Here is a 20,991-nt window from a genome sequence, read left to right as displayed (position 1 = left end):
CTTAAATCACACGCTTTCCCTGGGTGGGGTGGGGGGACTGGAGGGTTCAGGATCCAGAGGGTCTGCAGGGCCTGAGGCACCAACACTGGGGTTGGAGGCTCCAAGACTTCTATCATCCCTCCCTTTTTTAAAAATGTCTTTGTTAATGTGTTTATTTATGGCCAGTGCTGCTCGGCCTGTGGCATCCTAATTGGATGTGGCATGTTAATTCCCCAACCAGGGATCGAACCTGCACCCCTGCAGTGGAAGGGCAGAGTCTTAATCACTGGACCACCAGGGAAGGCCCCCCTCCCCATCTTTTCAGTCTACCTCCTCTGGAAAACAGACGACCCCATCACCCAAGGAAGGAGACCCGCTCAAATCTCGCTTCAGCGCAGGATAGGAAGTGAAGAAAGGTAAGGGGCACCCGGTGGGGTCTCTGGACTGCCTGCTGTGGCACCACTCCATCCTTGGGTAGCCCGGCAGGGAGGAGCTAGTACTCCACCACACACTGCACACCACCCGGCACCACTAGGAAAGGCCTTTCCTGCACAACCAGCTCGGGACGCGAGTCTAGCGGTGCAGGAGTACAGTGCCCCCCAGTGGCATCTGCGGGGAAGAGCAGGGACAGGAGCTAGGGAGCCGCTAAAGAGGAGCCCACTAGACTTTCAGTTGTGTCCTTAATTCACCAGGTTCCTCCTCGCAAGCCCGCCCCGCCCCATCCCCGGCCCGCCCCTCATCTTGTCCCCCTTAGGCTGCCAAAATTTAAATAGCCTTCCAGGGTCATCTCGAAGGTGCCCCCTCCCCCGCCATCCACTCCATCTCTAAGCACCACCTGTCCATTCAAGTCAGGTGAGGGAGCACTGCCCTGTGCCTGCAGCCTGCTGAGCGGAGAGGGATTCAGATAAGAAAGTGAAGCTGGCCTGACTGGCGGCTGGGAACCAGGTGGGCAAAGGCTGCCCCCATTTGCCAGGTGAAATGGCACAGCTATGGTTTTCTCCCTACACGATCCTCTCCACTCTCACGGCGCCTGGCACAGAGCAGGCCTCTGGTAAAGATAGACTGAATTGATGCCATTGCTCACAGGAGAGAAAAACATGAGGCTGTCAAGGGACTGCTATTCCCAACAGGACTGGGCTTGGAAGAGAAAGGCAGACCAGGAGATCTGGGAAATGGAGGAGCCTGGCCCCAGCCCTCGTTCTCAACATTTCCATCCAGAAAGAGGGAGCAAAGGCAGGCCCAAAGAGTGCATCTGGTTGTTTCTTTAATTGAATGCAAACTCATTCATAGAAAACAGAAATGCAACCATAGCATGGAAACAGACATTAAACGGAGCTCTGAAGAAAGATCCAGACCCTCCGCCTCTCCCCAGCCTGAGGGAGAGCTAGAAAAACAAGTTGAGAATAAAACACATTCCCATCCCCAAGGCCGAGGCCCGACTTGATCTCCCCAACCTTGGCATCTGGAACAGACCAGGTAGGGCGAAAGAGCGGCCAGGGGAAGCAGAGTTGGGGCAACTCAGTGTAAACTCAAGGTTTCACACGTGTGCATGTGTGTGTGTAACACAGAACTTGGCTGAAGACTGGACGGAAATTTAGAAGCCAGCCCTGTGTCCCAGAGTGAGGCTGGACCAGGGACACAGAGGGCAAGGGCATGTCCCTTCCCTGAGCCCCTAAGACAGGCACTGGGGCTCCTGCGGCCGCGGAGGAGCTGTGCTCTCTGTAGCGCCCCTCCTTCGCCTCTGGACATTCTTGGGCAGTGTCAAATGGCACTGAAAGGCCCGCAAGTGGGGCTTGGCAGGACTAAGGGCCTGGAAAGAGGACGAAAGGAAAGGAGTGAGGTGCTTCTTCCGTCCAATCCTGGTTGCCATCATCAGTCTGGGGGCTAATGGCATGAGAAGACCTCCAAATCCAGCTCTTCAATCACAGGCGGGTCCCATGCTGCGGGCTTTGTCCCTTGTTGCTAAAGAACCAGCCCTGAGCGCAGGTCAGAGGGAGGCGGCAGCACTGTCCAGGATCCCTTGCAGGCCTTAGCACCAAAAACCCAGCACCAGCCAGTCTGCCCCCCAGATCCGACAGCTGCATCCATCCTGGCTGACCAGAGAGGGCAGTGATGGCAGGCAGGCGCAGACCCAGGAAAAGTGGAGTGAACTCTGGTGCAGGATAGAGAATCGGGCCCCAGACTGGGGGCCCTAGAGTGGAAGCTCGGGCAAGATAGGGTGGGCTTTGGGTCCAGGCCAAGGGGGAAGGGGAAGGACAGCCAGAATGCAAGCCATGAAATGGGCAGGCAACACTTCCCTCCTTCCTCCTGCAGAACGACAATTGGACAGCTGATGGACTGGGACCCGTGGAAGGCCCCAACACTGAGAAGAAAGCAGCAGTTTGGCCAACATTCAGGGTTGAAGGGGCACAGGCCTCATCCCTGGCAGAGGGCAGGAGCAAGGCTCAAGGTCACCCTGTGACTGTCCCAGGCCCAAGCCTGGGCTGGACCTCGCTGTCCCACCACCCCTGGCACTGGGCGGCAGGGCTGGGACTCAGGCCCCTGGCACTGTGGAACCTCCAGGAGGTGAGGCAGAGGAGCTCGGGGCTCCATGAGAGAAGCAAGGGGGCCCAGCTCCCCTAGAAGACGTAGATCTTGTCCCGCTGCACCGTGTCCAGGTCGTCGTCCAGCGTCAGCAACACCTGGGGGAGGGGGGGGACGGATGTGGAGTCAAATGGGACGGGAGACCCCCTCTGCCCCCTCTCCAGTCCCTCCACTTACCAGGAATGACCCAAACATGGCGATGGAGGAGAGGAAGTGCCAGATGTCGTGATCGTCAAAGAAGTCGAGGAGGATGCAGTCCCGGTTGTGCTCCCGCGACTCTGCGGGGGTTTTCTGGAGAGGAACAGGGAGAGCTGTTTGCTGACATCGCCCGGCTGAGGCTGAGCCAGACCCACTTCCATTCGCTGGAGGGTACCTCTGATGCCAGCCCCAGCCTCAGGCCAGAGAGCACCCTCTTTCGGGCTCACCCCTTGCCTTATCTCCCACATCTAAGAACTGACCTTTAGTTGCAAATTTCTCCCTAAGGGCACTGGTCCTGATTACCTTGCAGAGCTAGAAGCTCACTAAAGGCTCCTAACTAGTTCCCTGACTTAGACCTCACCCCCTGCACCAGTCAGTCCTCCAGGGCTTCTTCCAGCTCACTTTCTCTGTGAAACACTCAGCTCAGACAAACCTGCCCGAGGACAACAGTAGCCATCACCTGCACCTCATGGTCCTCCAAGCTCTCTCCCCAATCTCTCTCCCGCCAACACTGGCTAGACTGTGTCTGAGGACTGTCTGTGCCATACACTGAGGCTGTAGAGATGACCAAGAGAGATCTGGTCTGTTCTCAAGGAGCTCACCATCTCCACTTGCTCCCAAGTGAATACATCATTGACCCCAAAGCTGCCTCCGTCTCATTACTCAAGTCATGGTGCCTCTGGGCCACAGAGTCTTTAAGGCCAAGAGCAAGGTCCACCTCCTCCAAGAAGCTTTCCTGGACCTCCTAACTCATAAAAGTCTTTCTGCCCTCTGCCTCCTGCACATCCCCTCACTTGTCCTCCCTGTTACCCTTCATCTTGTGCATCATATTGCAGAGAAAAGCCAGGAACTGACAGTCTTTCTGTCCCTGGAACTAGATTTTAAGTGTTTCAAAGGGGACTTCCCTGGTGGTCTAGTAGTTAGGACTCTGCACACTCATTGCCTAGGACCTGGGTTCAATCCCTGGTCAGGGAACTAAAATCCCACAAGCTGTGCTGTGCAGCCAAAAAAAATAAAATTGCTTCAAAGACAGAGATCCTGCCAGACTTAGTTCTGATCACAGCAGGTGCCCTATGAGCAGAGGGAAGAACCTGACATCTCTGGCTTCAAACCACAGCAGTGCCACCACTGGCTGTGTGACCCTGGGCGGGTCACTTGTCTGTCTGAGCCCCGGCTGCCGCGTTAGTAAAACGGGGATACCTCCACCATTAACATGGTCAATGTCAGGAGGATTAAACGTGAAAGCGGCTGTGAAAGAGCACTGGCGATGCTCACAAACAGGTTTGAAAAGAGACCTGTGTGGGCTCACAATGAGCCTGTAGCAGGAGAACTACTCACCTGCCAGGTGCTGAGTCCCTGGAAGAAGAAAAAGAGGGCAAAGCCCCAGACCACCGAGGTGCAGACGATGCAGAGCAGGGGAATGAGCTTGATCCTTTCCCCGCTACGGAGCTGAGGGAACATGGGGGAGACCGGCCTCAGGCCCCGCCCCACCGGGGGAGCACAACCAGCCTGAGGCCCCGCCCCACCCCGGGAGCACCGAAGTGTGTGTGGGGGAGACCGGCCTGAGGCCCCGCCCCACTTCCTGCCTGCTCTTCAAGCTGCTTCCCAGGCATTCAGGACGGACCCTTTAGGAAGCCTTCTCGGATCCATCCCATCACCCCAGAGCCTCACCTGTCCCCACACCGGCAGCCAGGTGTCCTCACCCCTGAGGTCCACCCTGGCTGGGACGCTGTGTGCCCCTGTCTGCTGTGGGTCCTCCTCTCACACTGTAAGGCACTAGGGCCCTGTAGAAACCCGTGGCCCTCCAGACCCAAGCCCACCACAGTCTCAGCGAGCCCACCTCCTCAACCTTTCTGTGCGGAACGGGACTCTTGCCAGCTGTGTCCTGAAGTGCTACCAGTTCCGTGAGCCATACTGAGACTACAGAAGGGGCTCAGGAAACAGGTCAGGATGTGGCAGGCTTCCGGGGAGTAGTGGAAGAGACTAGCCTCTCCCCTCCTCAAAACTCAGTGGATGGAGAGGGGCAGATGGAGACGGACAGAAAGACTCCCCTTCTCTCCCGGTGCTGCCCCAGGCAGGCTGTGTCCATGTCCCTCCCTTCAAAGCAGAGCGCTGGCCGGGCTGGCCGAGGAGGCTCAGCCTTCCCCGCTCACCTTCATAATAATGTAGAAGGCAAAGTAAAGAAGCAGGTTGCAGATGCCAATGGCCAACAAGTAGGAGGCGAAATCGTTGGGACGCATGATGAGCCCGTAGGCCGCCCTGGCAGGAGGGAGGGCCAGCTGGTGAAGCAGGGGACGGCCAAGAGCAAGGAAGGGGCTTCCCTCCCCACCCCCACCCTGTGTTTTATGACGATATGGGGTGGGGTTCAGAGGCCCACAAAAGATGGAACCCCAGGGGCCAACACCTGTCTCCCGGGCCCCCATTTCTCGTGCCCATATTTGTCCACAGCCCCCAAAGGCGCCAGCGGCTGGCCAAGTCCGCAGCTGCCCACCCCGCCCGGGGACGCAGGTGATGGCTGGACTCACAGTGACCAGTTGATGATGTTGCCCATGACCAGCAGCACCATGCGATCCTGGAGGGAAGCAGAGACACGGGGTTGAGACCGGAAGAAGGGGCGGGAGGCCAGAGTTAGCGGCCCCCACCCCGCCCCACCCCGCCCCGCCCCGGCAATCAGCTTCGCTCCGCCCACCCCCCACCCCCGACTGGAGGAAGGAGCGCAGACAGAGGAGGGGCCCAGAAGCTGGGCAGGTACCACGTAGAGAGGCCCGCTGCACTGCCGGATGCAGTCCGTGTAGAGCACGTGGAGGATGCGACGGCAGATCCCCGAGTCTGCGAGAACGGAAGGTGCTCAAAGGCCCAGGCACCCTTTCGTCCCAGCCCCTGCGCTGCGCCAGCAGAGAGGGCCCAGGGCCTTCGGAGGCACAGCTGTGCCAAGGCCTCATGAATTCTGTGCCCAGTGATTCTTCCGGGGTCTCCGTGAGAGGACAGCGCCCCAAAGTCTCCTGTGAGGCCAGGTCCCCGAGGCCCCCAACCCCAGCAGGCCCTGGGCAAGCCCTCACCCAGCTTCCAGCGACCCATGTAATAGAGCTGTGTGCTGAGCAGCAGGGTGGCAGTGATGTGGATGACTGAGAAGACGATCCAGAACGCTGTGTTCCCCTTGCCAAAGACCTGTGGGGGCCCCCGAGGGCAGGGGTGAGGAGGCACCAGGGAAAGCCCCCTCCCTCCGCCCCGGCCTGCCCTTCTTCTGGAGGAGCTGGGCTGGCAGCCATGCCAGGCTGGGAGGGCGCGCTAGGGAAGGAGCAGGGATCTCTCCGGCAGGGGTGGTGGGCAGGGGGGTGTGCACATGGGTGCACCTGTCCTCCAGGTGAGCAGAGTGGGCCGGGGCCTCACCACGCCCAGCACGGAGAAGAAGATGACGATGGCCAAGCAGGCGTAGGCGCTGTAGGCACTGGCGTTGATGTCTGGGTGCCGCTTCTGGTAGAGCTTCAGCATGCAGAGCCCCGCGATCATGTACATGAACGACGTGTCTAGGCAGAGGGACAGACGTGGCCGTGAGCTGCAGAAACCTCCACTGAGCCCCAGCATGGAACCCCAGCCCCCACACCTCGTCATGGCCACGGAGCAAGCTGGTGACAGCCTGGCACTTGAACCCTGGCTGCTCGATTGTCCTGCCACGCCACACTACTGCCCCTGTGGCTGTCACCCACAGTCTGACTTCCCCTAATGACAAGGACAGCTCAGTCCAAGCACCCTGAGATTAGGAACTGTGTCTTAGTTATCTTTTTTTCCATAGAAAAGACTTGGTAGATGCATGAAACGGCACTCAGATGCCTATTTTCTACAAGCTAAGCTGCAAGGAGATCAAACCAGTCAATCCTAAAGGAAATCAACCCTGAATATTCTCTGGAAGGACTGATGCTGAAGCCAAAGTGTTAATACTTTTGGCCACCAGATGCAAAGAGCCGACTAACTCATTGGAAAAGATCCTGATGCCGGGAAAGATTGAAGGCAGGAGGAGAAGCGGGTGACAGAGGATGAGATGGTTGGATGGCATCACCAACTCAATGGACATGAGTTTTGAGAAAACTCCAGGAGATAGTGAAGGACAGGGAAGCCTGGCGTGCTGCCATCCATGGGGTTGCAGAGCCGGACAAGATTTAGTAACTAAGCAACAACAACAAGGTGTAGGTTCACGCAAGTCCTCCAGCCCTGGAGTCTCCCACACAGCTGCATCTTGGGGATCTCAATCCTTGCAGGTGAGTGGGGAGGGCAAAGTCAGGCAGGTCCCTGTTCTAGGTTCAGCCAGCGAACAGGGAGGCCCCACTCACCAAACTGGAAATTGGTGTAGTTGGGGCAGACGTGATAGCAAGCGCTAAGCAGCCCCTCCATCATCAGGGCCGTGCCCATGGCATAGAAGAGGCCAAAGTGTTTGGGGATCCCACATTCCTGTCGGGGAGGGAGAAGGGAAGGGAAAGAGAGAAGGTGAGGCGGTGAGGTGGGAAAGGAGGAAGGAAGGGGCCCTGAAGAGGGAGATCACCAGAGAGGAATGGGCTGGGGATAGAGTGATTTAGGAAGGGCTGGGCTTTGATGGGCAGGGCTGGGTTGGGCAGGGCCATGCCTGCTAGCAAGGGTCTGGAGTGAGGCCTGGGCAGGCGGGGCGGGCGCGCTGCTCACCAGGGCGCAGAGGTCGTTGCGCAGCAGGGCCCGGTTGTGGTTGATCTCCCGTTGCAAGATGATGAGCAGGAAGAGCAGCCCCAGCAGGATGTACCCCAGGTTGCTGAGGATGTTGTTGAAGGCGCTGGAAGGGGCGACACGGGGCGCACTGTCTCGACCTCAGGCCCCGGGCCCCTCCCCTACCCGAGAGGTGGGCATTCAGAGAGCCCCGGCCCCTTGCACCGGTTCACCGAGAGACGGGAAAAGGGGGTCTCGCAAGACGATTCCCACCTGAGGTTGCCCAGCGGGTGGGCACAGAGGAAGTTGTAGTAGCAGATGTCCTGGTTCCCTGTGACATTCACCACCTGCAGTGGGAGTGGGGACAGGGTGGGGTGAGGGGGAGCTCCTAACTCTCCTGGCTCAGGCCACAGCCTGGGCACCACCCGTCCGGTTCTCCAACGGATGAGGGGTGCCACCTTGGCCAGCACGCGTGTGCACACACCACCAGCGAGCCCCACTTCTAGCACGGTCACTGCCCTCCTCGCTAGGTGTGGCTGAAAACTCTCGAGGCATCACCATGACAGGTTCTTGCCTCACAGCGTAGAGAAGAGGGAAGGGAAACTGAGACTGACTTTCTCACCACTTCCGTTTCATAAAATCCTCACAAACTGGGGGAGGTGCCATCAGGACTAGCAGGCTGCTCCCCATTTGGCCGATGAACCCACTGAGGCTCAGGGAGGTTGAAGGACTTGCTCAAGGCCACCCAGCTGGTAAGGCAGAGCTGGGACTGCAACTCTAGGACCTGGGCTTGCTCCAGAGCCTCAGGCTGGGAGGCTCTGCTGGGCAACGCCCCAGAGTCTGTGGCAGCTGCTCAGAGGCTCTTAGCATGGGCCCCGCCCGCTCACCGTCTGGTAGGTGATCACCAGCTGTACCACAGGAAGTGCGTAAAAGACGGCAATGGTGGCGATGTTCCTGGGGAGTGGGAGAGCGCTGGTGAGCTGGCAGCAGCCAGAAAGAGAACCCGAGACCCCACCACCCTGTCCCGCCCCAGCCGCTCACCAGAAGTAGATCTGGTACTTCTTCCGCAGGACACGTTTGTCCTTGCGTGCCAGGTCAGCCACGTAGAGGTATTGCTACGTGGGGAGAAGCTGGAGTGAGCCCCCTGCCCCACCGCCCTGGAAGGCCCTCTTGCCCTGGTAGAGGAGGACAAGGAGGGCCTCCCTCCCACTGGCCAGGGTGCTGGTGGGCAGGGTTTCAGATGATCCAGAGGCCTGGGAGCCGAGTCAGTTTCTCCAGAAGCTATGCTGCCCTAACAGAGCTTTGCTTTCCTAACATGCCACAGGCCAGGGGCGGTAGGGGCAGGGGGCCTATGCAGGGCTGAACATAGAATCTCGCTTCCTTGTTAACCAGGGCCAGCCCTCCTGGGCTCACACCTTGGTGCGAATGACATTCTTGTCTGAATCAATGTCAGCCAGAGTGTCGTAGTCATCTTCCTCCACGGAGCTCATGGAGTCCAGTCTTGGTCGAGTGCCCACAGGGTCTAGGGAAGAAAGCGGGGAAGGGTTACCAGGTGGGCACTGAACCCAAAGTCTGCAGCAACTGTCACAATTTCTAGCAAACTGTGGGCTCAGAGTTGGGGAGGAGGTGGGCTCAGGCCTGGGGAGGAGGCATGAGGGGCTCCCGAGTCCTGGAGGGAAGCCAAGAGGGGCTCTGCAAACAGTCCACCCGGCAGGGACCGCACAAGCCCTGCCCCTCACTGGGCTAGGGCTTCCAGGCCAGGACACTGAGCAGACCTCAGGCCCCAGACACGAGCAGCAGGACTGAATCAGCAGAAGTCATGCTGACGAGAAGATGCCCAGTCGTGTGGGTTCTGAGAAGACACTGCCGTGGCCCCCGCTGGGAAAAGACCCAGTGGGCCCTGGGGTGCAGGCAAGGGTGACAGGCCGCCTCTAAGAAGCACTGGCCACTTCATCCTGTTCTTTTCCCACGTCATCAGAAGCTTCCTCCCACAGCCTTGCTGACCAAAGTCCCCAGAGGCTGGGACGTCACACTCTTGCCCACAAGCCCCAGCAGGCCAGCAAGAGAGGTGCTGGGAAACATAACAGCTGACCAACATCTGGCCTGGGGATGGCGGGGGTGCCAGCCCCCCAGCATCAGGGGCCAGTGCCTGCCTATTTCAAAAGACACACGAGCTAGCAATTATCGGCATTAGACGGGCAAGCCATGCACAAAGCATCTTTCTGGTCCTCGAGCCTCCTGGCTCCAGTCAACCGCCCTGGCAGGAGCTGATTGGCAGAGCAGTGCCCACCCTCCCCACATCTACCCATGGCAATGCACAGCTGCCGCATCTGGCCAAAGGGGAGGCGTCGCTTGAACTGGTCGTGCCCTTCAAAGGAAAGGGAAAGTTAGCGGGGAAGCGGGGGCCAAGGAGGAAGGGATGAGGGAGGAGGAGGCAGGGAGACAGCAATCCCTTCCCTGGTTCCAGCAGCTGGCAGAAGAGGCAACAGCAGCTAGCACCAGCCCGGCATCACACAGCCCTCCCCCGCTTGGCCCACTCACCTGGGTAATTGTAGGATAGGTCCCCGGGGCCCGCGCTGTCAACCAGACCATCGGTGGAGCCAGTGGAGCCAGAGCCATTCTCTGCAGGGGAATCGTAAGTGGTGGGGCTGGTAGAAGAGACCTCAGGGCAGGTGGCCCTGGACCCAACCCCAGGGGCTGCTGAGGAGGCCACTGGAGGTGGTGACCAGCAAGCTTGGGCGCTAACACCTACCAAAGGAGCCGTAGTTGTAGCTGTCATAGGGGGAGGTGCCAGGAAAGGAGTCGGCCAGGACCCGAGGGTGACCTGCAGGGAGAAGTCAGGGACCTTTAGCCTTGGCAGCAGAGAGAGGCTGAAAGCCAGGGAGGAGAGGGCAGGAAGACTCCAGAGAAGAGAGATGCTGAGGCCCATGGTGGCAGCAAAGAACAAGCAGCTATCATTCCAGCAAACACAGTGCCCTCCCACCACCACCACCTGCCCCAGTAGAAACATTCACCCCCTCTGTCCTCCCTAGAGACTGCAATGTCAAGGAACTGACCATCTAAGTTACCAGCAGCAAGGACAGACCCGCATCGCCGGCCTGGGTCCCACACAGAGCCCCCTGAAAAACTTCTCTTTCCCACCCACTCTGGATGCCAGCTCCTCTGCCCACAGCGCCTGGAGCTTACCAAGAAGAGAAGCTGAGAGAGAAGGTCCCAAGCAGGAGGGAAGATAGACAGAGCGGGATAGAAGAAACGGAAAGAGAACGAAAGGTTAATAATCCCAGACAAGGTGAGCTGCGTTATCTGAAGCGGCAGGCTAGGTACGCAGGCCCAGGCGTGGCGTGAATCAAGTGATGGCCTTTAAAATGGGTGTGTTAGAGACCAAGAGGCACTCCGTCCCAGCCCCATTTCCACCTGCGCTGTTACTATCTGAACATCCCAAAGCCCCTGCCTCCTCCAGCCCCCACGGGCACCATCCACCGCTATCCTCTCCACACCACAGAGCAGACAGCCCTCCCCACCCAGACCCTCTGCAGGTACCGCTTTCTGGGCAGGCTCGGTCCACGGCCACCAGAAGGCTCTTCCTCCTTTGCCTGCGGGGACAGAATCCAGAGGCAAACCAGAAGGGCAGGAGGAGGCGCCGTCCTCTGCTGGGCTGGCCCGCCTTCCACCCTCTCCATCCCACAGCCCTGGCCTCCCTCCACGACCCCAGGGGTCCTCCCAGGCTGGAAGCAATGTGGGGTCTCCCTGCTGGGGAAGAAGACTGAGGGGGAGGGGTTGGTCTCCAGAGGAGAGGCCCAGGGACCTGAGACCCTCACAGGGACTCGCCTTCCTCTGCCCCATGGAGGGCGCTCAGATCTGGCCAGGCCGTTTCCCCGGAGCAGGGGAGGGTCCAGCGGTTCCACTGTACCTCCAGTTTTCCCAACAGGCCAGGAGCACGGTAAGCAGGTAGAAGGAGAGAAATATGCCCAGGCAGAAGAGCATACCACCAACGTAGGCCTCCGCTGTGGGGAAGGGAGCGGGCAGGGAAACAGACCAACGCTTTCCAAGCCTGCCCGTCATCGCACACGGGCCCAGCCTCATCTCTCCCACATCTCCCCTTGGTGGAATGGCCCAGCGGTGCAGACAATACACCAGACTCAACGTGGTTCCTGTCTGCTCAAGTACCTCCCTCTGCTAGAACTTTCTGTTCTAGTTCTTTCTTCTTGACTTAATCTTCAAAGCACAGCTGAGGCGCTGTGTCCCCCAGGAGGCCTTCTCCGCCCTGACCTCCCACAGAGACCATCCTGGGTTCCTCACAGCCCTCGGCACCCGTACAGGGCAGCGGGCTCTAGGCAGAGGCGCCCCAAGGACCACAGGTGGAGCACTGGGCCCGCAGAAGGGGCTTGAGACAACATACTGAGGAAGGACTCTGCGTGGTGAGGCAGCTGCTTTCCCATCCCGTCACAATCTTTTATGTTTACCTTATACGTTCCACTTTACAAAGGGCTCTACTCAATCACTCAGTAAATATTTTTTGAGCCTGACTAAAGGGCCAGGAAGTTTCCTACCAATTTTGTAGGACTGACCAGTTTTGCTGAACCGACTTAGTGAGACTAACAGAGACTAACAGATTTCTAGTACTCCTATTATAGAGATGGGAAAACCGAGGCTCAATGAGATTACCCTGCCTATAAAGGCAGGCACAGATCTAGAACTCAGTCCCGCAGTCTCTTCTCTCATGGATGCTCCAAAGTACGTTACGCTGGCACTCACCGCATTCCCATCATGAAGTCTGCCAAGAACACTCCTCCTTCCTACCCTGTCAGCCTGCTCGGGTAGGCCCTTCTCATCCGTCCCATTCAGAAAACACTCCCTACCCCAGGCCTGAAAGAGGAGCCAGAAGCCAGGCCATCCCCACTCAGCCACCCACACTTACACGTGACTGCTCTCGAGACCAGCACAGACAGGGTTTTCTGGCGGTGCCCTTGATCGACCGGTTCATCTGGAAGTAAAATGTCAAAATGGCAAATAAGTGTCTGCCTGGAGCTTGGGTAGAGTTGGTGGGATCAGGCCTGGACGAGTCTAGGGCCAAAAACCTAGATCCCATCAGATCCACCAGCCATGCAGGCTCTTCTACCTCCCAGGAAGAGCCCAAGCCCTCTCCACCCCCAGCCAGGCCCAGGGCACAAAATGTACCTTCTATAAAGGGGTAGAAAGGCAGGGAGCCCCCACAGGCCTGGTCTTCAGTTTTCACCACCACCACCACGTAAAAGCTGTTGCTGGGGAAGTCCTTACGCTGCAGGATGATGACGGTGATGATGGTGACGGTGGTGATGACGGTGGTGATGAGACTGCTGTCTTCACATCACCAGCACCATTTGTCATCACCATCCCCACCCTCTTCTGAACAGACACTATGCTAAACACTTGGCATATATATTATTTTAATTAATCCTCACGAAGATCCTCACAAGTAGGTACTATCGTCATCCCTGTTGGATGTTAGCTTGGAGTCACACTGCCAGTAAGTGGTACAGCCAGGATCATCTGACTTCAGAGCCCAAACCCTGCACCTCCATTACTGCCAGGTGAGCAAATGTGGGTAGGCCCACCACCGTGGAAGCCGTGGGGGCCCTGCTGCAGTTTGAGCATCAGTCAGATGGAAAAGTGGAGGGGTCATGGTGCCCCCACCAGCTGCACAGCTGGATGTCATGAAGTGAACATCTGCCTCCCCCTCCCTGGCCCCAGCACAGGTTCTAGCCTTTGCCAAGAGCAGCCCTCATCACCAGCCAGTTGTGGGGAATGGGGCAGACGTGATAGCCATAAAGGATACTCTGCTCTTTCCTGTCCCCAGAGGCAACTGGGATTGAGATTCAATGCTTGTAAATACCAGGGGACCCAAAGTGTTGGGGACTGGCACACCAAGACTCAGCCCTGAGGCAGGTTAGGAATGGGGCAAGGGCAAAGCAGCACGGTTGAGGAAGGCTAATCACCTGGCCGCATCCCCCACGGGGCCACGTGCATTTCCTACCTGCACGGTGATGGCTGCCTTCTTGGTCATCGTCTGATACATGCCGATGAAGGCTACGTTGTTGTCTAGGTCATACACAGGACACTGCAGGGGGAGGAGGGCAGAGACAGATGGACAGGGTCCTGGGCCCCGTCCCTTCTCTCCAGCAGCCCGGCCCACCACTGGCGGGCCGCTGACTCACCAGCACATCCTGGATGGAGATCACTGAGCAAGGGAAGGCCGTGTTGGAGGCCACCTTGACGATGACCGAGTCCACTCCTTCCGGGAACTCATACTTGAAGTACTGAGGGCACAGGGAAGGAGGGAGAGCCCCATCCCATGAGGATGCTTTCTCTGCCCCTCTAAAGGGAAGGGTATGAATCCTCCCAGGGTCAGGCAGTGGAGACTCTCTGCAGAGAGAGGCTCTGACCACAAGCAGCAGCCCCATTTCCCACACACTGCTTCCCTCAACCTCAGCTGGGCATGCAGGACCACGCCCAAGAGGCAAGTAGAAGAGATGGCCATCCAAGCCCATGTCTCTGCACTTCCCAGGCCGTCTGTTCCCCACCACCTTGGAGCCAGGGCTTCCATCTCTATAGAATTCTCCATGGAGAGTACAGCCAACCTGAAACTCCTGGGCAAAGACTGCTGGCCGCCCTCACCCCCAAGTTCAAGCCTCCCCATTTCTTCCCCTGAGAGGCAGTGGACAGGGAGGCCTTACCTGGGGCTGCGCTGCCGTGGTGTTGAAGCTGAATGGCTCCCCGGTCCTGTGGGGCAGAGAAGAGCCGCCCCCCCCCGCCCCAGCACCATCACTCCCAGAGCTTGGGAAGGAGGACAGTCCCGCACGCCCCCTCCCTCTCCCCTGCAGACCTGAGCACGAAGTCGTCCATTCGGCTGACGCGGAGCTGGTACGTGGTGTTAACTGGTGACAGGGTGGACACATCCACATAGAAGAACTGGACCTCGGACTCATTCTTGGTGGGGGGCTGACACAGCGTTCGCTCCACCTTTTGGTAGAGGTACTTGCGCTGGAACCTATGGCCCGAGGCAGAGTCAGGACGTGACTGTGGTCCTGCAGCTCCAGGGGACCAGGGCCCTCGATTCCTCCACCCTGGTCCCACCACCTCCCTACCCGACCCCCGCGAGGCTGACAAGCTCCCGGTCAGCTGGCTTGGCCCTCTTGCTGTTGACCAGCCTTCTGTCTTAGGGGATTAGGAGGAGAAACAGAGGGGTGCCGGGGTGGTCAGAGGCCCTGGACAAGGGTCTGGGTGAGGTTCTGATCAAGGCCTGGCCTCAGAAGACCCACCCCCACCCCCCAGCCGCCCAGGTCCTACTCACATCCCTCGGAGGATCAGGGGCACCTGGAAGGACACCACCGCCTCCTTCTGGCGGACCACAAACAGCAAAGGAGCACCCTTCTGCTTGTTCAGGACATTCACGGACACTCTCACACCTTCCGTCTACAGGGGGACATGGACATGGCCCTTGGTCAAGCCCGTGGTGGCCCAAATTCTGTCATGGGGAACTCATGGCTCCAGAGACCGTGAGCTCTGCCCTCGCTCCGCAGACCACTCTGAGCTCTCCCATCCAGGTTGGCCTGGGGAGACATCTAACGGCAGCCCACTCCAGTGCTCTTGCCTGGAGAATCCCATGGACAGAGCCTGGGAGGCTACTGTCCACACACACACACACACTGCTTCTGCCAGAGCAGGCCCAGCGTCCAGGAGGGGCTTAGAAGAGAGGACAGGAATCACAATGAAGACCTGGGGTATCCCCCAGGACACCCCACTTCTGTAAAAGTTCACGGTGTGCACATGTGCCCGCACGCACATGCATGTACACACATATATGCATACGGAGGGACACAGGAGAGCAAGAGTGCTCTGCAGCCTCCTTCCTTGTGAGTCAGGAAAGCTGCTATTCCACAATTCATCTGGTGGCCAGAGGCCACACACAGGGCAGTGGGGAAACAGGACTTGTTGAAAGCCAAGAAGGCCAACTTCTATCCTCAGCTCCGACCAAAGGTCGGGGCTGTGGAAAAGTCACTTCACATCTCTGAGCCTCACCTTACCCCCTCTGTAAAATGGAGACACTGCCACTCTTGGCACTATGAAGGGAAGGATATAGGACACTCAGAGCTTAAAGAAAAAGAATAAAATTAAATTAATCTTGGGAATGCTTGTTATTGGGCTGCTGAAACCCAAACTCAGGGCAGCACTCCCCTGAGGGGTAGAGGCCACAGCCCTCAGGGTAACCCCACATATGGGTAACCTCATATATGGGGGCAAACAGAGACAGGCCTCTAAGCTGGATGAGATCAAACTTCAGAGAACAAGCACTGAAGGCTGATCCTGGCCTGCCATCGAAACCTAATACCTCCCTATTCTAGAGAAAAAAAAAAAAAAAAATCAGATTCCCATTCTGAACTCCACTATTTCTTAGTAAATCCAGTCCTGGTGAGAGCTGAGTCGGAGACCATTAGCCAGGCTGGGGCAAGAGTTCTCCCAATTTCAGCCCCACCTTGGGTCTGAACTTACCAGACCCGGCTGTGCCCTGTGCTCAGCTCACAGGTGGGGAGGAAATGAAAGAGCAATCAGAGTGGGGAAGTTTCTCTACGGTAGGCAAACTCCCTCTCCCCTCCCCACCCACCCTGGGGTTGGCTGTATCCCCACCACCTTCAACTTACAAGGCCATCTGGCTTTCTAAGGGAGGATGAGGGCTGGGAAGGTCCCAGCAGTTACAGAAGCCTGGAAAGGCCTGCATTCATTTCCCCAGGGAGTCTCAGCATAAGCAACCCCTAAGCCCTGGGCAGAGCCTTTCAGCTTGGGCCAGTCTCATCCTCCTGGGGTTTTCTGGGCCAAGCCCAGGAGCAAGCCTGCTTCCTTGCTCCCAGACCCACAGCACTGTCGAGATTCTGAGTGTTGGGTAGGGAGCAAGGCCAGTCCTGCTCAGACTACCGCTGATGGAAAGGAAGTGATGGAAAAGAGAAGCGGGGAATGAGGCAACTTCAGAAGCCCGTCCAGGTGTAGCTTCAGAACAAACATCCCCAGCGCAGGAGGAAACTGTTGGCCAGAGGGTCCAGTGTGGCGCTGGGAAACCCAGGGGGGTCGCTGTTCCGGCTCGCCCCACTCGCCACCAGCCCGGAGCCCAGCCCCTTCCCTCACCCGGTTGCGGGTCACGGTGTGGTTGAAGGTGTAGATGTTGACCAGCTCGCTGTTGACCTCATCCACGTAGGTGCGCTCAAACTCCGCGTCTTTCTGCGAGACGTTCTTAGGCCCCAGAACTCCCAGATGGCTCTCGACCGAGGCCACCAAGAGAGCCAAGAAGGGCAAGCCCAGGGCGAACATGGCCCCGGCAGGGTGGCAGCGGCAGCGGCAGCGGCGGCAGCAAGCGACAGGACACCTCCAGGGCGGGTTGGGGCTTGGGCCGCAGCTTCCAGCATCTCACCAGGACCAGAACTTTAACCCCGGCCTGAGATTAGGAAGCGTCCCCTCCCTGGAGCCGCAGACGCGCTCTCAGGGACCAGGGAGGGGACGGGGCGGCTGGGGGCGGGAGGCCGGGGGAAGGGTGACGGGCCTCAGGAAGGGGCCCCAGCTCGCCAGGGGCCGAACCCGGCCGGGAGACTCGGTGGGCGCCCGCCGGGGATGTGACAGCCGGGAGGCGGCTGGTTGCTGGGAGCCTGGAGACGCCGCCGGGGAAAAGGGGGAGCGAGGGAGGGAGAGGAAGCCGGTGGCCGAGCCAGCCGCGAAGGGGCGGAGAGTCTGAGGGTGAGGGGCGTGATAGGAGGTAGCGACCCGACGCCGCGCGGCGCCGCCAGTTCTTTCGGGCGCCGGCCCTTTAAGGGCGGGCAGACGCGGCGGCTTCGGGGCTCAGAACTCCAGGGAGTGAGCGACGCCGCGGGGCGGTAAACAGCAGGACTGCCGGCCCGCCCGCTGACGTCAGGGGAAACTGACACCGATTTAAAGGGCCAGGGCACGAATTGGGTCTTAAAGGGGCCGCCGCTTTCCAGCTGGAGGCCTTCTCCCACTCCTTTCCTGTTGCCGCCTCCTCTTTCATTATCTTTCCCGTCCCTGAAAGGTCACTTTGGATTAGATGGATGGCTCCGTGAAGGATCTCCAAGAATTGGATTCTCGTTGACAAATTATCTTTCTCAAACATAACGATTACCCTCACCCCTTCAACGCTGCCATTACCTCTAACACTACCTCTAACACTCCTGGGCCTTTTTTTTTCCTCCCAACGATCCTAAGAAAAGAAAAATTTCTAAGAACTAGGAAACTGCCCGCGCAGGGGGAGCCCAGACAGAACTGCCAGAGGAACCCTCTCGCCTCCCTGAAGTGGCCACATAGCTTCAAGGATGCCTTCACAGTTTGCCTTTGTCTCTGATGAGGCAGCTACAAAGTTCATTGAAAGATAGTGACTTTGTAAATTGGTGAAACCTTTCTACAAATTATTTTTGCACGATATCTTAAGAAGCTTAAAGAGCTTTACACTCTTTGATCCAGTAATTCCACTTCTGGGGCACTATTCTAACGAAATAAGAAATACTGATTAAAAAAATTGTGTGGGCAAATATGCTTATCACTGTGATATTTACATAAAGCATAAAGGAAACAGCTTTAATGTCCGCAATGAAGGAGTGGTTAAGTGTTCTATTATCATGAAGCCATGGAAAGTGACGCCTAAGACTTTTAGGAATATGCAAGCAAAGAATTCAAGATATGACACTATATAAACAGTTTTCAAATACATAGGAAAACACTGACAAATGCATGAAATTTAGTAATGAGTGTCTTTGAATTACAGGCTTCCCAGGTAGCTCAGATGGTAAAGAATTTGCCCCCAGTGTGGGAGATCCAGGTTTGATCTCTAGATTGGGAAAATCCCCTGGAGAAGGGAATGGCAACCCACTCCAGTATTCTTGCCAGAGAATTCCAGACAGAGGAGCTTGGCAGGCTATAATCTATGGGTCACAAAGAGTCAGGCACTACTGCAAGGAGATCAAACTAGTCCATCCTAAAGGAGATCAGTCCTTGGTGTTCATTGGAAGGACTGATGCTGAAGCTGAAACTCCAATACTTTGGCCACCTGAAGAGAAGAACTGACTCATTGGAAAAGACCCTGATGCTGGGAAAGATTGAAGGCGGGAAGAGAAGGGGATGACAGAGGATGAGATGGTTGGATGGCATCACCGACTCAATGGACATGAGTTGAGCAATCTCTGGGAGTTGGTGATGGACAGGGAAGCCTGGCATGCTGCAGTCCATGGGGTCACAAAGGGTCGGACACGACTGAGCGACTGAACTGAAATGAACTGTGTTTGGGATGGGGAGAAATGTCCCAACTCTACCTCATGTTTGGGGGCAATATGTGCCTCTCGGCCTTTTAAAATGCACATGGAGACCCTACATACAGTTTTTTTTTTTTTTAATATTTATTTATTTGGCTGTGCCAAGTCTTAGTTGCGGTACGTGGGATCTTCAGTCTTCATTGCAGCATACAGGATCTTTTAGTTGCAGTACGTGGGATCTAGTTCTCAGACCAGGGTTCAAACCCAGGCCTCCTGCATTATGAGCGCAGTCTTAGCCACTGGACCACCAGGGAAGTCCCTACATACAGTTCTTGAATCCCAGCTTCTAGCGGTGGAGGAGGAAAGGAGAAGAGGGCAGGAGAGGATGAGATGGTTGGATGGCATCACTGACTCAGTGGACATGAGTTTGAGCAAACTCCAGGAGACAGTGAAGGACAGAGAAACAAGGAGTGCTGCAGTCCATGGGGGGTCACAGAGTCTGACATGGCTGACTGAACACCACCACCAAGAGGTGGAACTCAGGAATGTGCATTTTAAGAAGCACTCCAGAAGTTTGCTCTGCACAATAAATTTTGAGAACTACTGCCCTGGGGGCCAAACAACCTTGGCCAAGCAATATTCCTGTTTGCTCCCTTTCTCTGGGCAACATCTTGGGAGAAATCTATTCAAATAAACCCAGAAGGGAGTCTTCCTGTTTTCAAGGTCCCCAGGGCTTGAGTGTTGAGACAGGGTTGGGGGTGGAGGCGGGGAGCTGCCCTGTATTTTCTTGCCTTCTCCGGTCTGCAGAACTTTCCTCCGCCCTTCTGCCCCACCCACGGCTGGTAGGAGGTTTGGAGGTGGGGGTGGGGGAGAGTCAGCACAAGCTTGTTATGAATAGGTCCTTTCTGAAGTCTGGCAGCCCTGAGTGGAGAGAAGACTTTTTTTGTTGGCTGCAGCAGTCAGCAGCAAAGAAGGGCAGTACTGGGTCTCAAAGCCAGACTTCTGAGTGCAAAGAGACATCAACTTCTGAGGGCAGACCCCCTGACCTTCTGTATAGGTCCAGCCACTGCATTCTCTGCCTTGTTTTATAAAAAGCCCAACCCCAGCCCTGGCGATGAAGAGGGGGCAGGGTGGGGTCACAAGGCTGGAAGACTTTCATTCCATCCTTCTCAGCCTGAATGTAGAAAGGACCTGCGAAATGGGACCATTCCCCAGACAGCTAACCAGGTCCCCAGCTTTCCATGAGTCATCATTGTCTGTCACAGGATTTTCAAAGTTTGGAGCAAGAGGACAGGGAGGAAACTTCAGCTGGCTCAAGGGTATTGTTAAAATGACCTAAATTCACCAAGAACAGGATGCTGTAGGAAGTCCAGTAAACGGATCAGCTGAATTTGATCAAATAATAGAGGAATCTATGGGTAGGTGGTGGCTGTCCCTGTGGGTAGGTGGCAGAATCACATCAGACTTTAGAGTAAAGTAATGATATAACTTTAACCCAGAAGAAAAAGTTGCAAAACCAACCCTCCTGAAGGAAACGAACTTGAATTTCCCTATTTCCATTGTGACTGTAGAAAGGGCTCAGTTTATCTACTCAGAACTCTGATGGAATCATCCTGGATACAGGCAGTCCTGGAAACAAGAGTATATAGCTCTTCTTTCCATCAGGTTTCCCTGGTGGCTCAGACAGTAAAGAATCTGCCTGCAATGCAGGAGACCTGGGTTTGATCCCTGGGTTGGGAAGATCCCCCAGAGAAGGGAAAGTGTACCCACTCCAGTATCCTTGCCTGGAGAACCCCATGGACAGAGGAGCCTGGCTGGCTACAGTCCATGGGGTCACAAAGAGTCAGACACGACTTAACTGACTTTCAGTATCATGCAATTTCTGTTCTTTCCCAGGGCTGCCTTCCTGTCTGTTTATCTCTCCTTCAAGGACTATAAAAAGATGGTGCACATTAGATTAGGAATCAGTTAAAAATACAGTATTAACTCTGTCCTGAGGATAAGGTCTCAGACCCGTCCCACGGCTTCATGGTGTTGTGGGAAAAGCAAGGACTTTGATGATATAAAGTTCTATGTTTAATTCCCTGCATTGTCCATCTTAGACAAATTACAGTTTCTGAGCCTTCAGGCTCTACCTCTCATCTCAATCATGTGCTCCTAAATGCCGCACAGTGGAGCTGGGCTTGACTGCATTCATCATCCTAAACTATTGTCTAAAGAGTAGGAGAGGAGTCAAGGGAGAGCAGCTTTGACTGTGTGAGCAGGACTTTCTGCCAGA

At 56.6% G+C, this 20,991-nt stretch overlaps 1 protein-coding gene across 6 annotated transcripts; it reads right to left on the bottom strand.

Moving 5' to 3' along the window:
- Positions 1 to 1,226: 1,226 nt before the first annotated feature.
- On the bottom strand, positions 1,227 to 17,309 carry SIDT2 (SID1 transmembrane family member 2). Of its 6 annotated transcripts, XM_042232653.2 has the most exons (27): positions 16,588 to 16,774; positions 14,762 to 14,883; positions 14,294 to 14,458; positions 14,145 to 14,190; positions 13,626 to 13,727; positions 13,445 to 13,528; positions 12,610 to 12,709; positions 12,350 to 12,415; positions 11,342 to 11,435; positions 10,972 to 11,024; positions 10,184 to 10,255; positions 9,973 to 10,053; positions 9,722 to 9,799; positions 8,847 to 8,953; positions 8,473 to 8,546; positions 8,319 to 8,385; positions 7,705 to 7,778; positions 7,435 to 7,558; positions 7,089 to 7,206; positions 6,151 to 6,287; positions 5,820 to 5,928; positions 5,513 to 5,589; positions 5,286 to 5,332; positions 4,914 to 5,019; positions 4,099 to 4,209; positions 2,740 to 2,853; positions 1,227 to 2,660 (listed from the first exon to the last, which is right to left on the bottom strand). In XM_042232653.2, the coding sequence occupies exons 1-27, from the start codon at positions 16,768 to 16,770 to the stop codon at positions 2,598 to 2,600; spliced, it is 2,574 nt and encodes an 857-aa protein (XP_042088587.1). In that variant the 5' UTR covers positions 16,771 to 16,774; the 3' UTR covers positions 1,227 to 2,597. The 6 variants fall into 6 exon arrangements, with proteins under 6 accessions (XP_042088587.1, XP_042088584.1, XP_042088586.1 ...); XM_042232650.2 differs by lacking the exon at positions 9,722 to 9,799 and having other exon boundaries at positions 16,588 to 17,309; XM_060399712.1 differs by lacking the exons at positions 1,227 to 2,660; positions 2,740 to 2,853; positions 9,722 to 9,799 and having other exon boundaries at positions 6,114 to 6,287; positions 16,588 to 17,309.
- Positions 17,310 to 20,991: the final 3,682 nt, after the last annotated feature.

The sequence above is a fragment of the Ovis aries genome, chromosome 15, assembly GCF_016772045.2.
Source record: "Ovis aries strain OAR_USU_Benz2616 breed Rambouillet chromosome 15, ARS-UI_Ramb_v3.0, whole genome shotgun sequence".
NCBI classification, from domain to species: Eukaryota; Metazoa; Chordata; class Mammalia; order Artiodactyla; family Bovidae; genus Ovis; species Ovis aries.
This window is presented reverse-complemented; position numbering and strand designations above follow the sequence as displayed.

What these genes read in the sequence shown, in the direction of transcription:
- SIDT2 (XM_042232653.2), bottom strand. Translation starts at nt 16,770, where the DNA reads ATGTTCGCCCTGGGCTTGCCCTTCTTGGCTCTCTTGGTGGCCTCGGTC. An exon ending in TTTCTACCCCTTTATAGAAG is followed by an intron (nt 12,416 to 12,609) that starts GTACATTTTGTG and finishes TTTTACTTCCAG; the next exon opens with ATGAACCGGTCGATCAAGGG. An exon ending in TGGTGATCACCTACCAGACG is followed by an intron (nt 7,779 to 8,318) that starts GTGAGCGGGCGG and finishes CTCCCACTGCAG; the next exon opens with GTGGTGAATGTCACAGGGAA.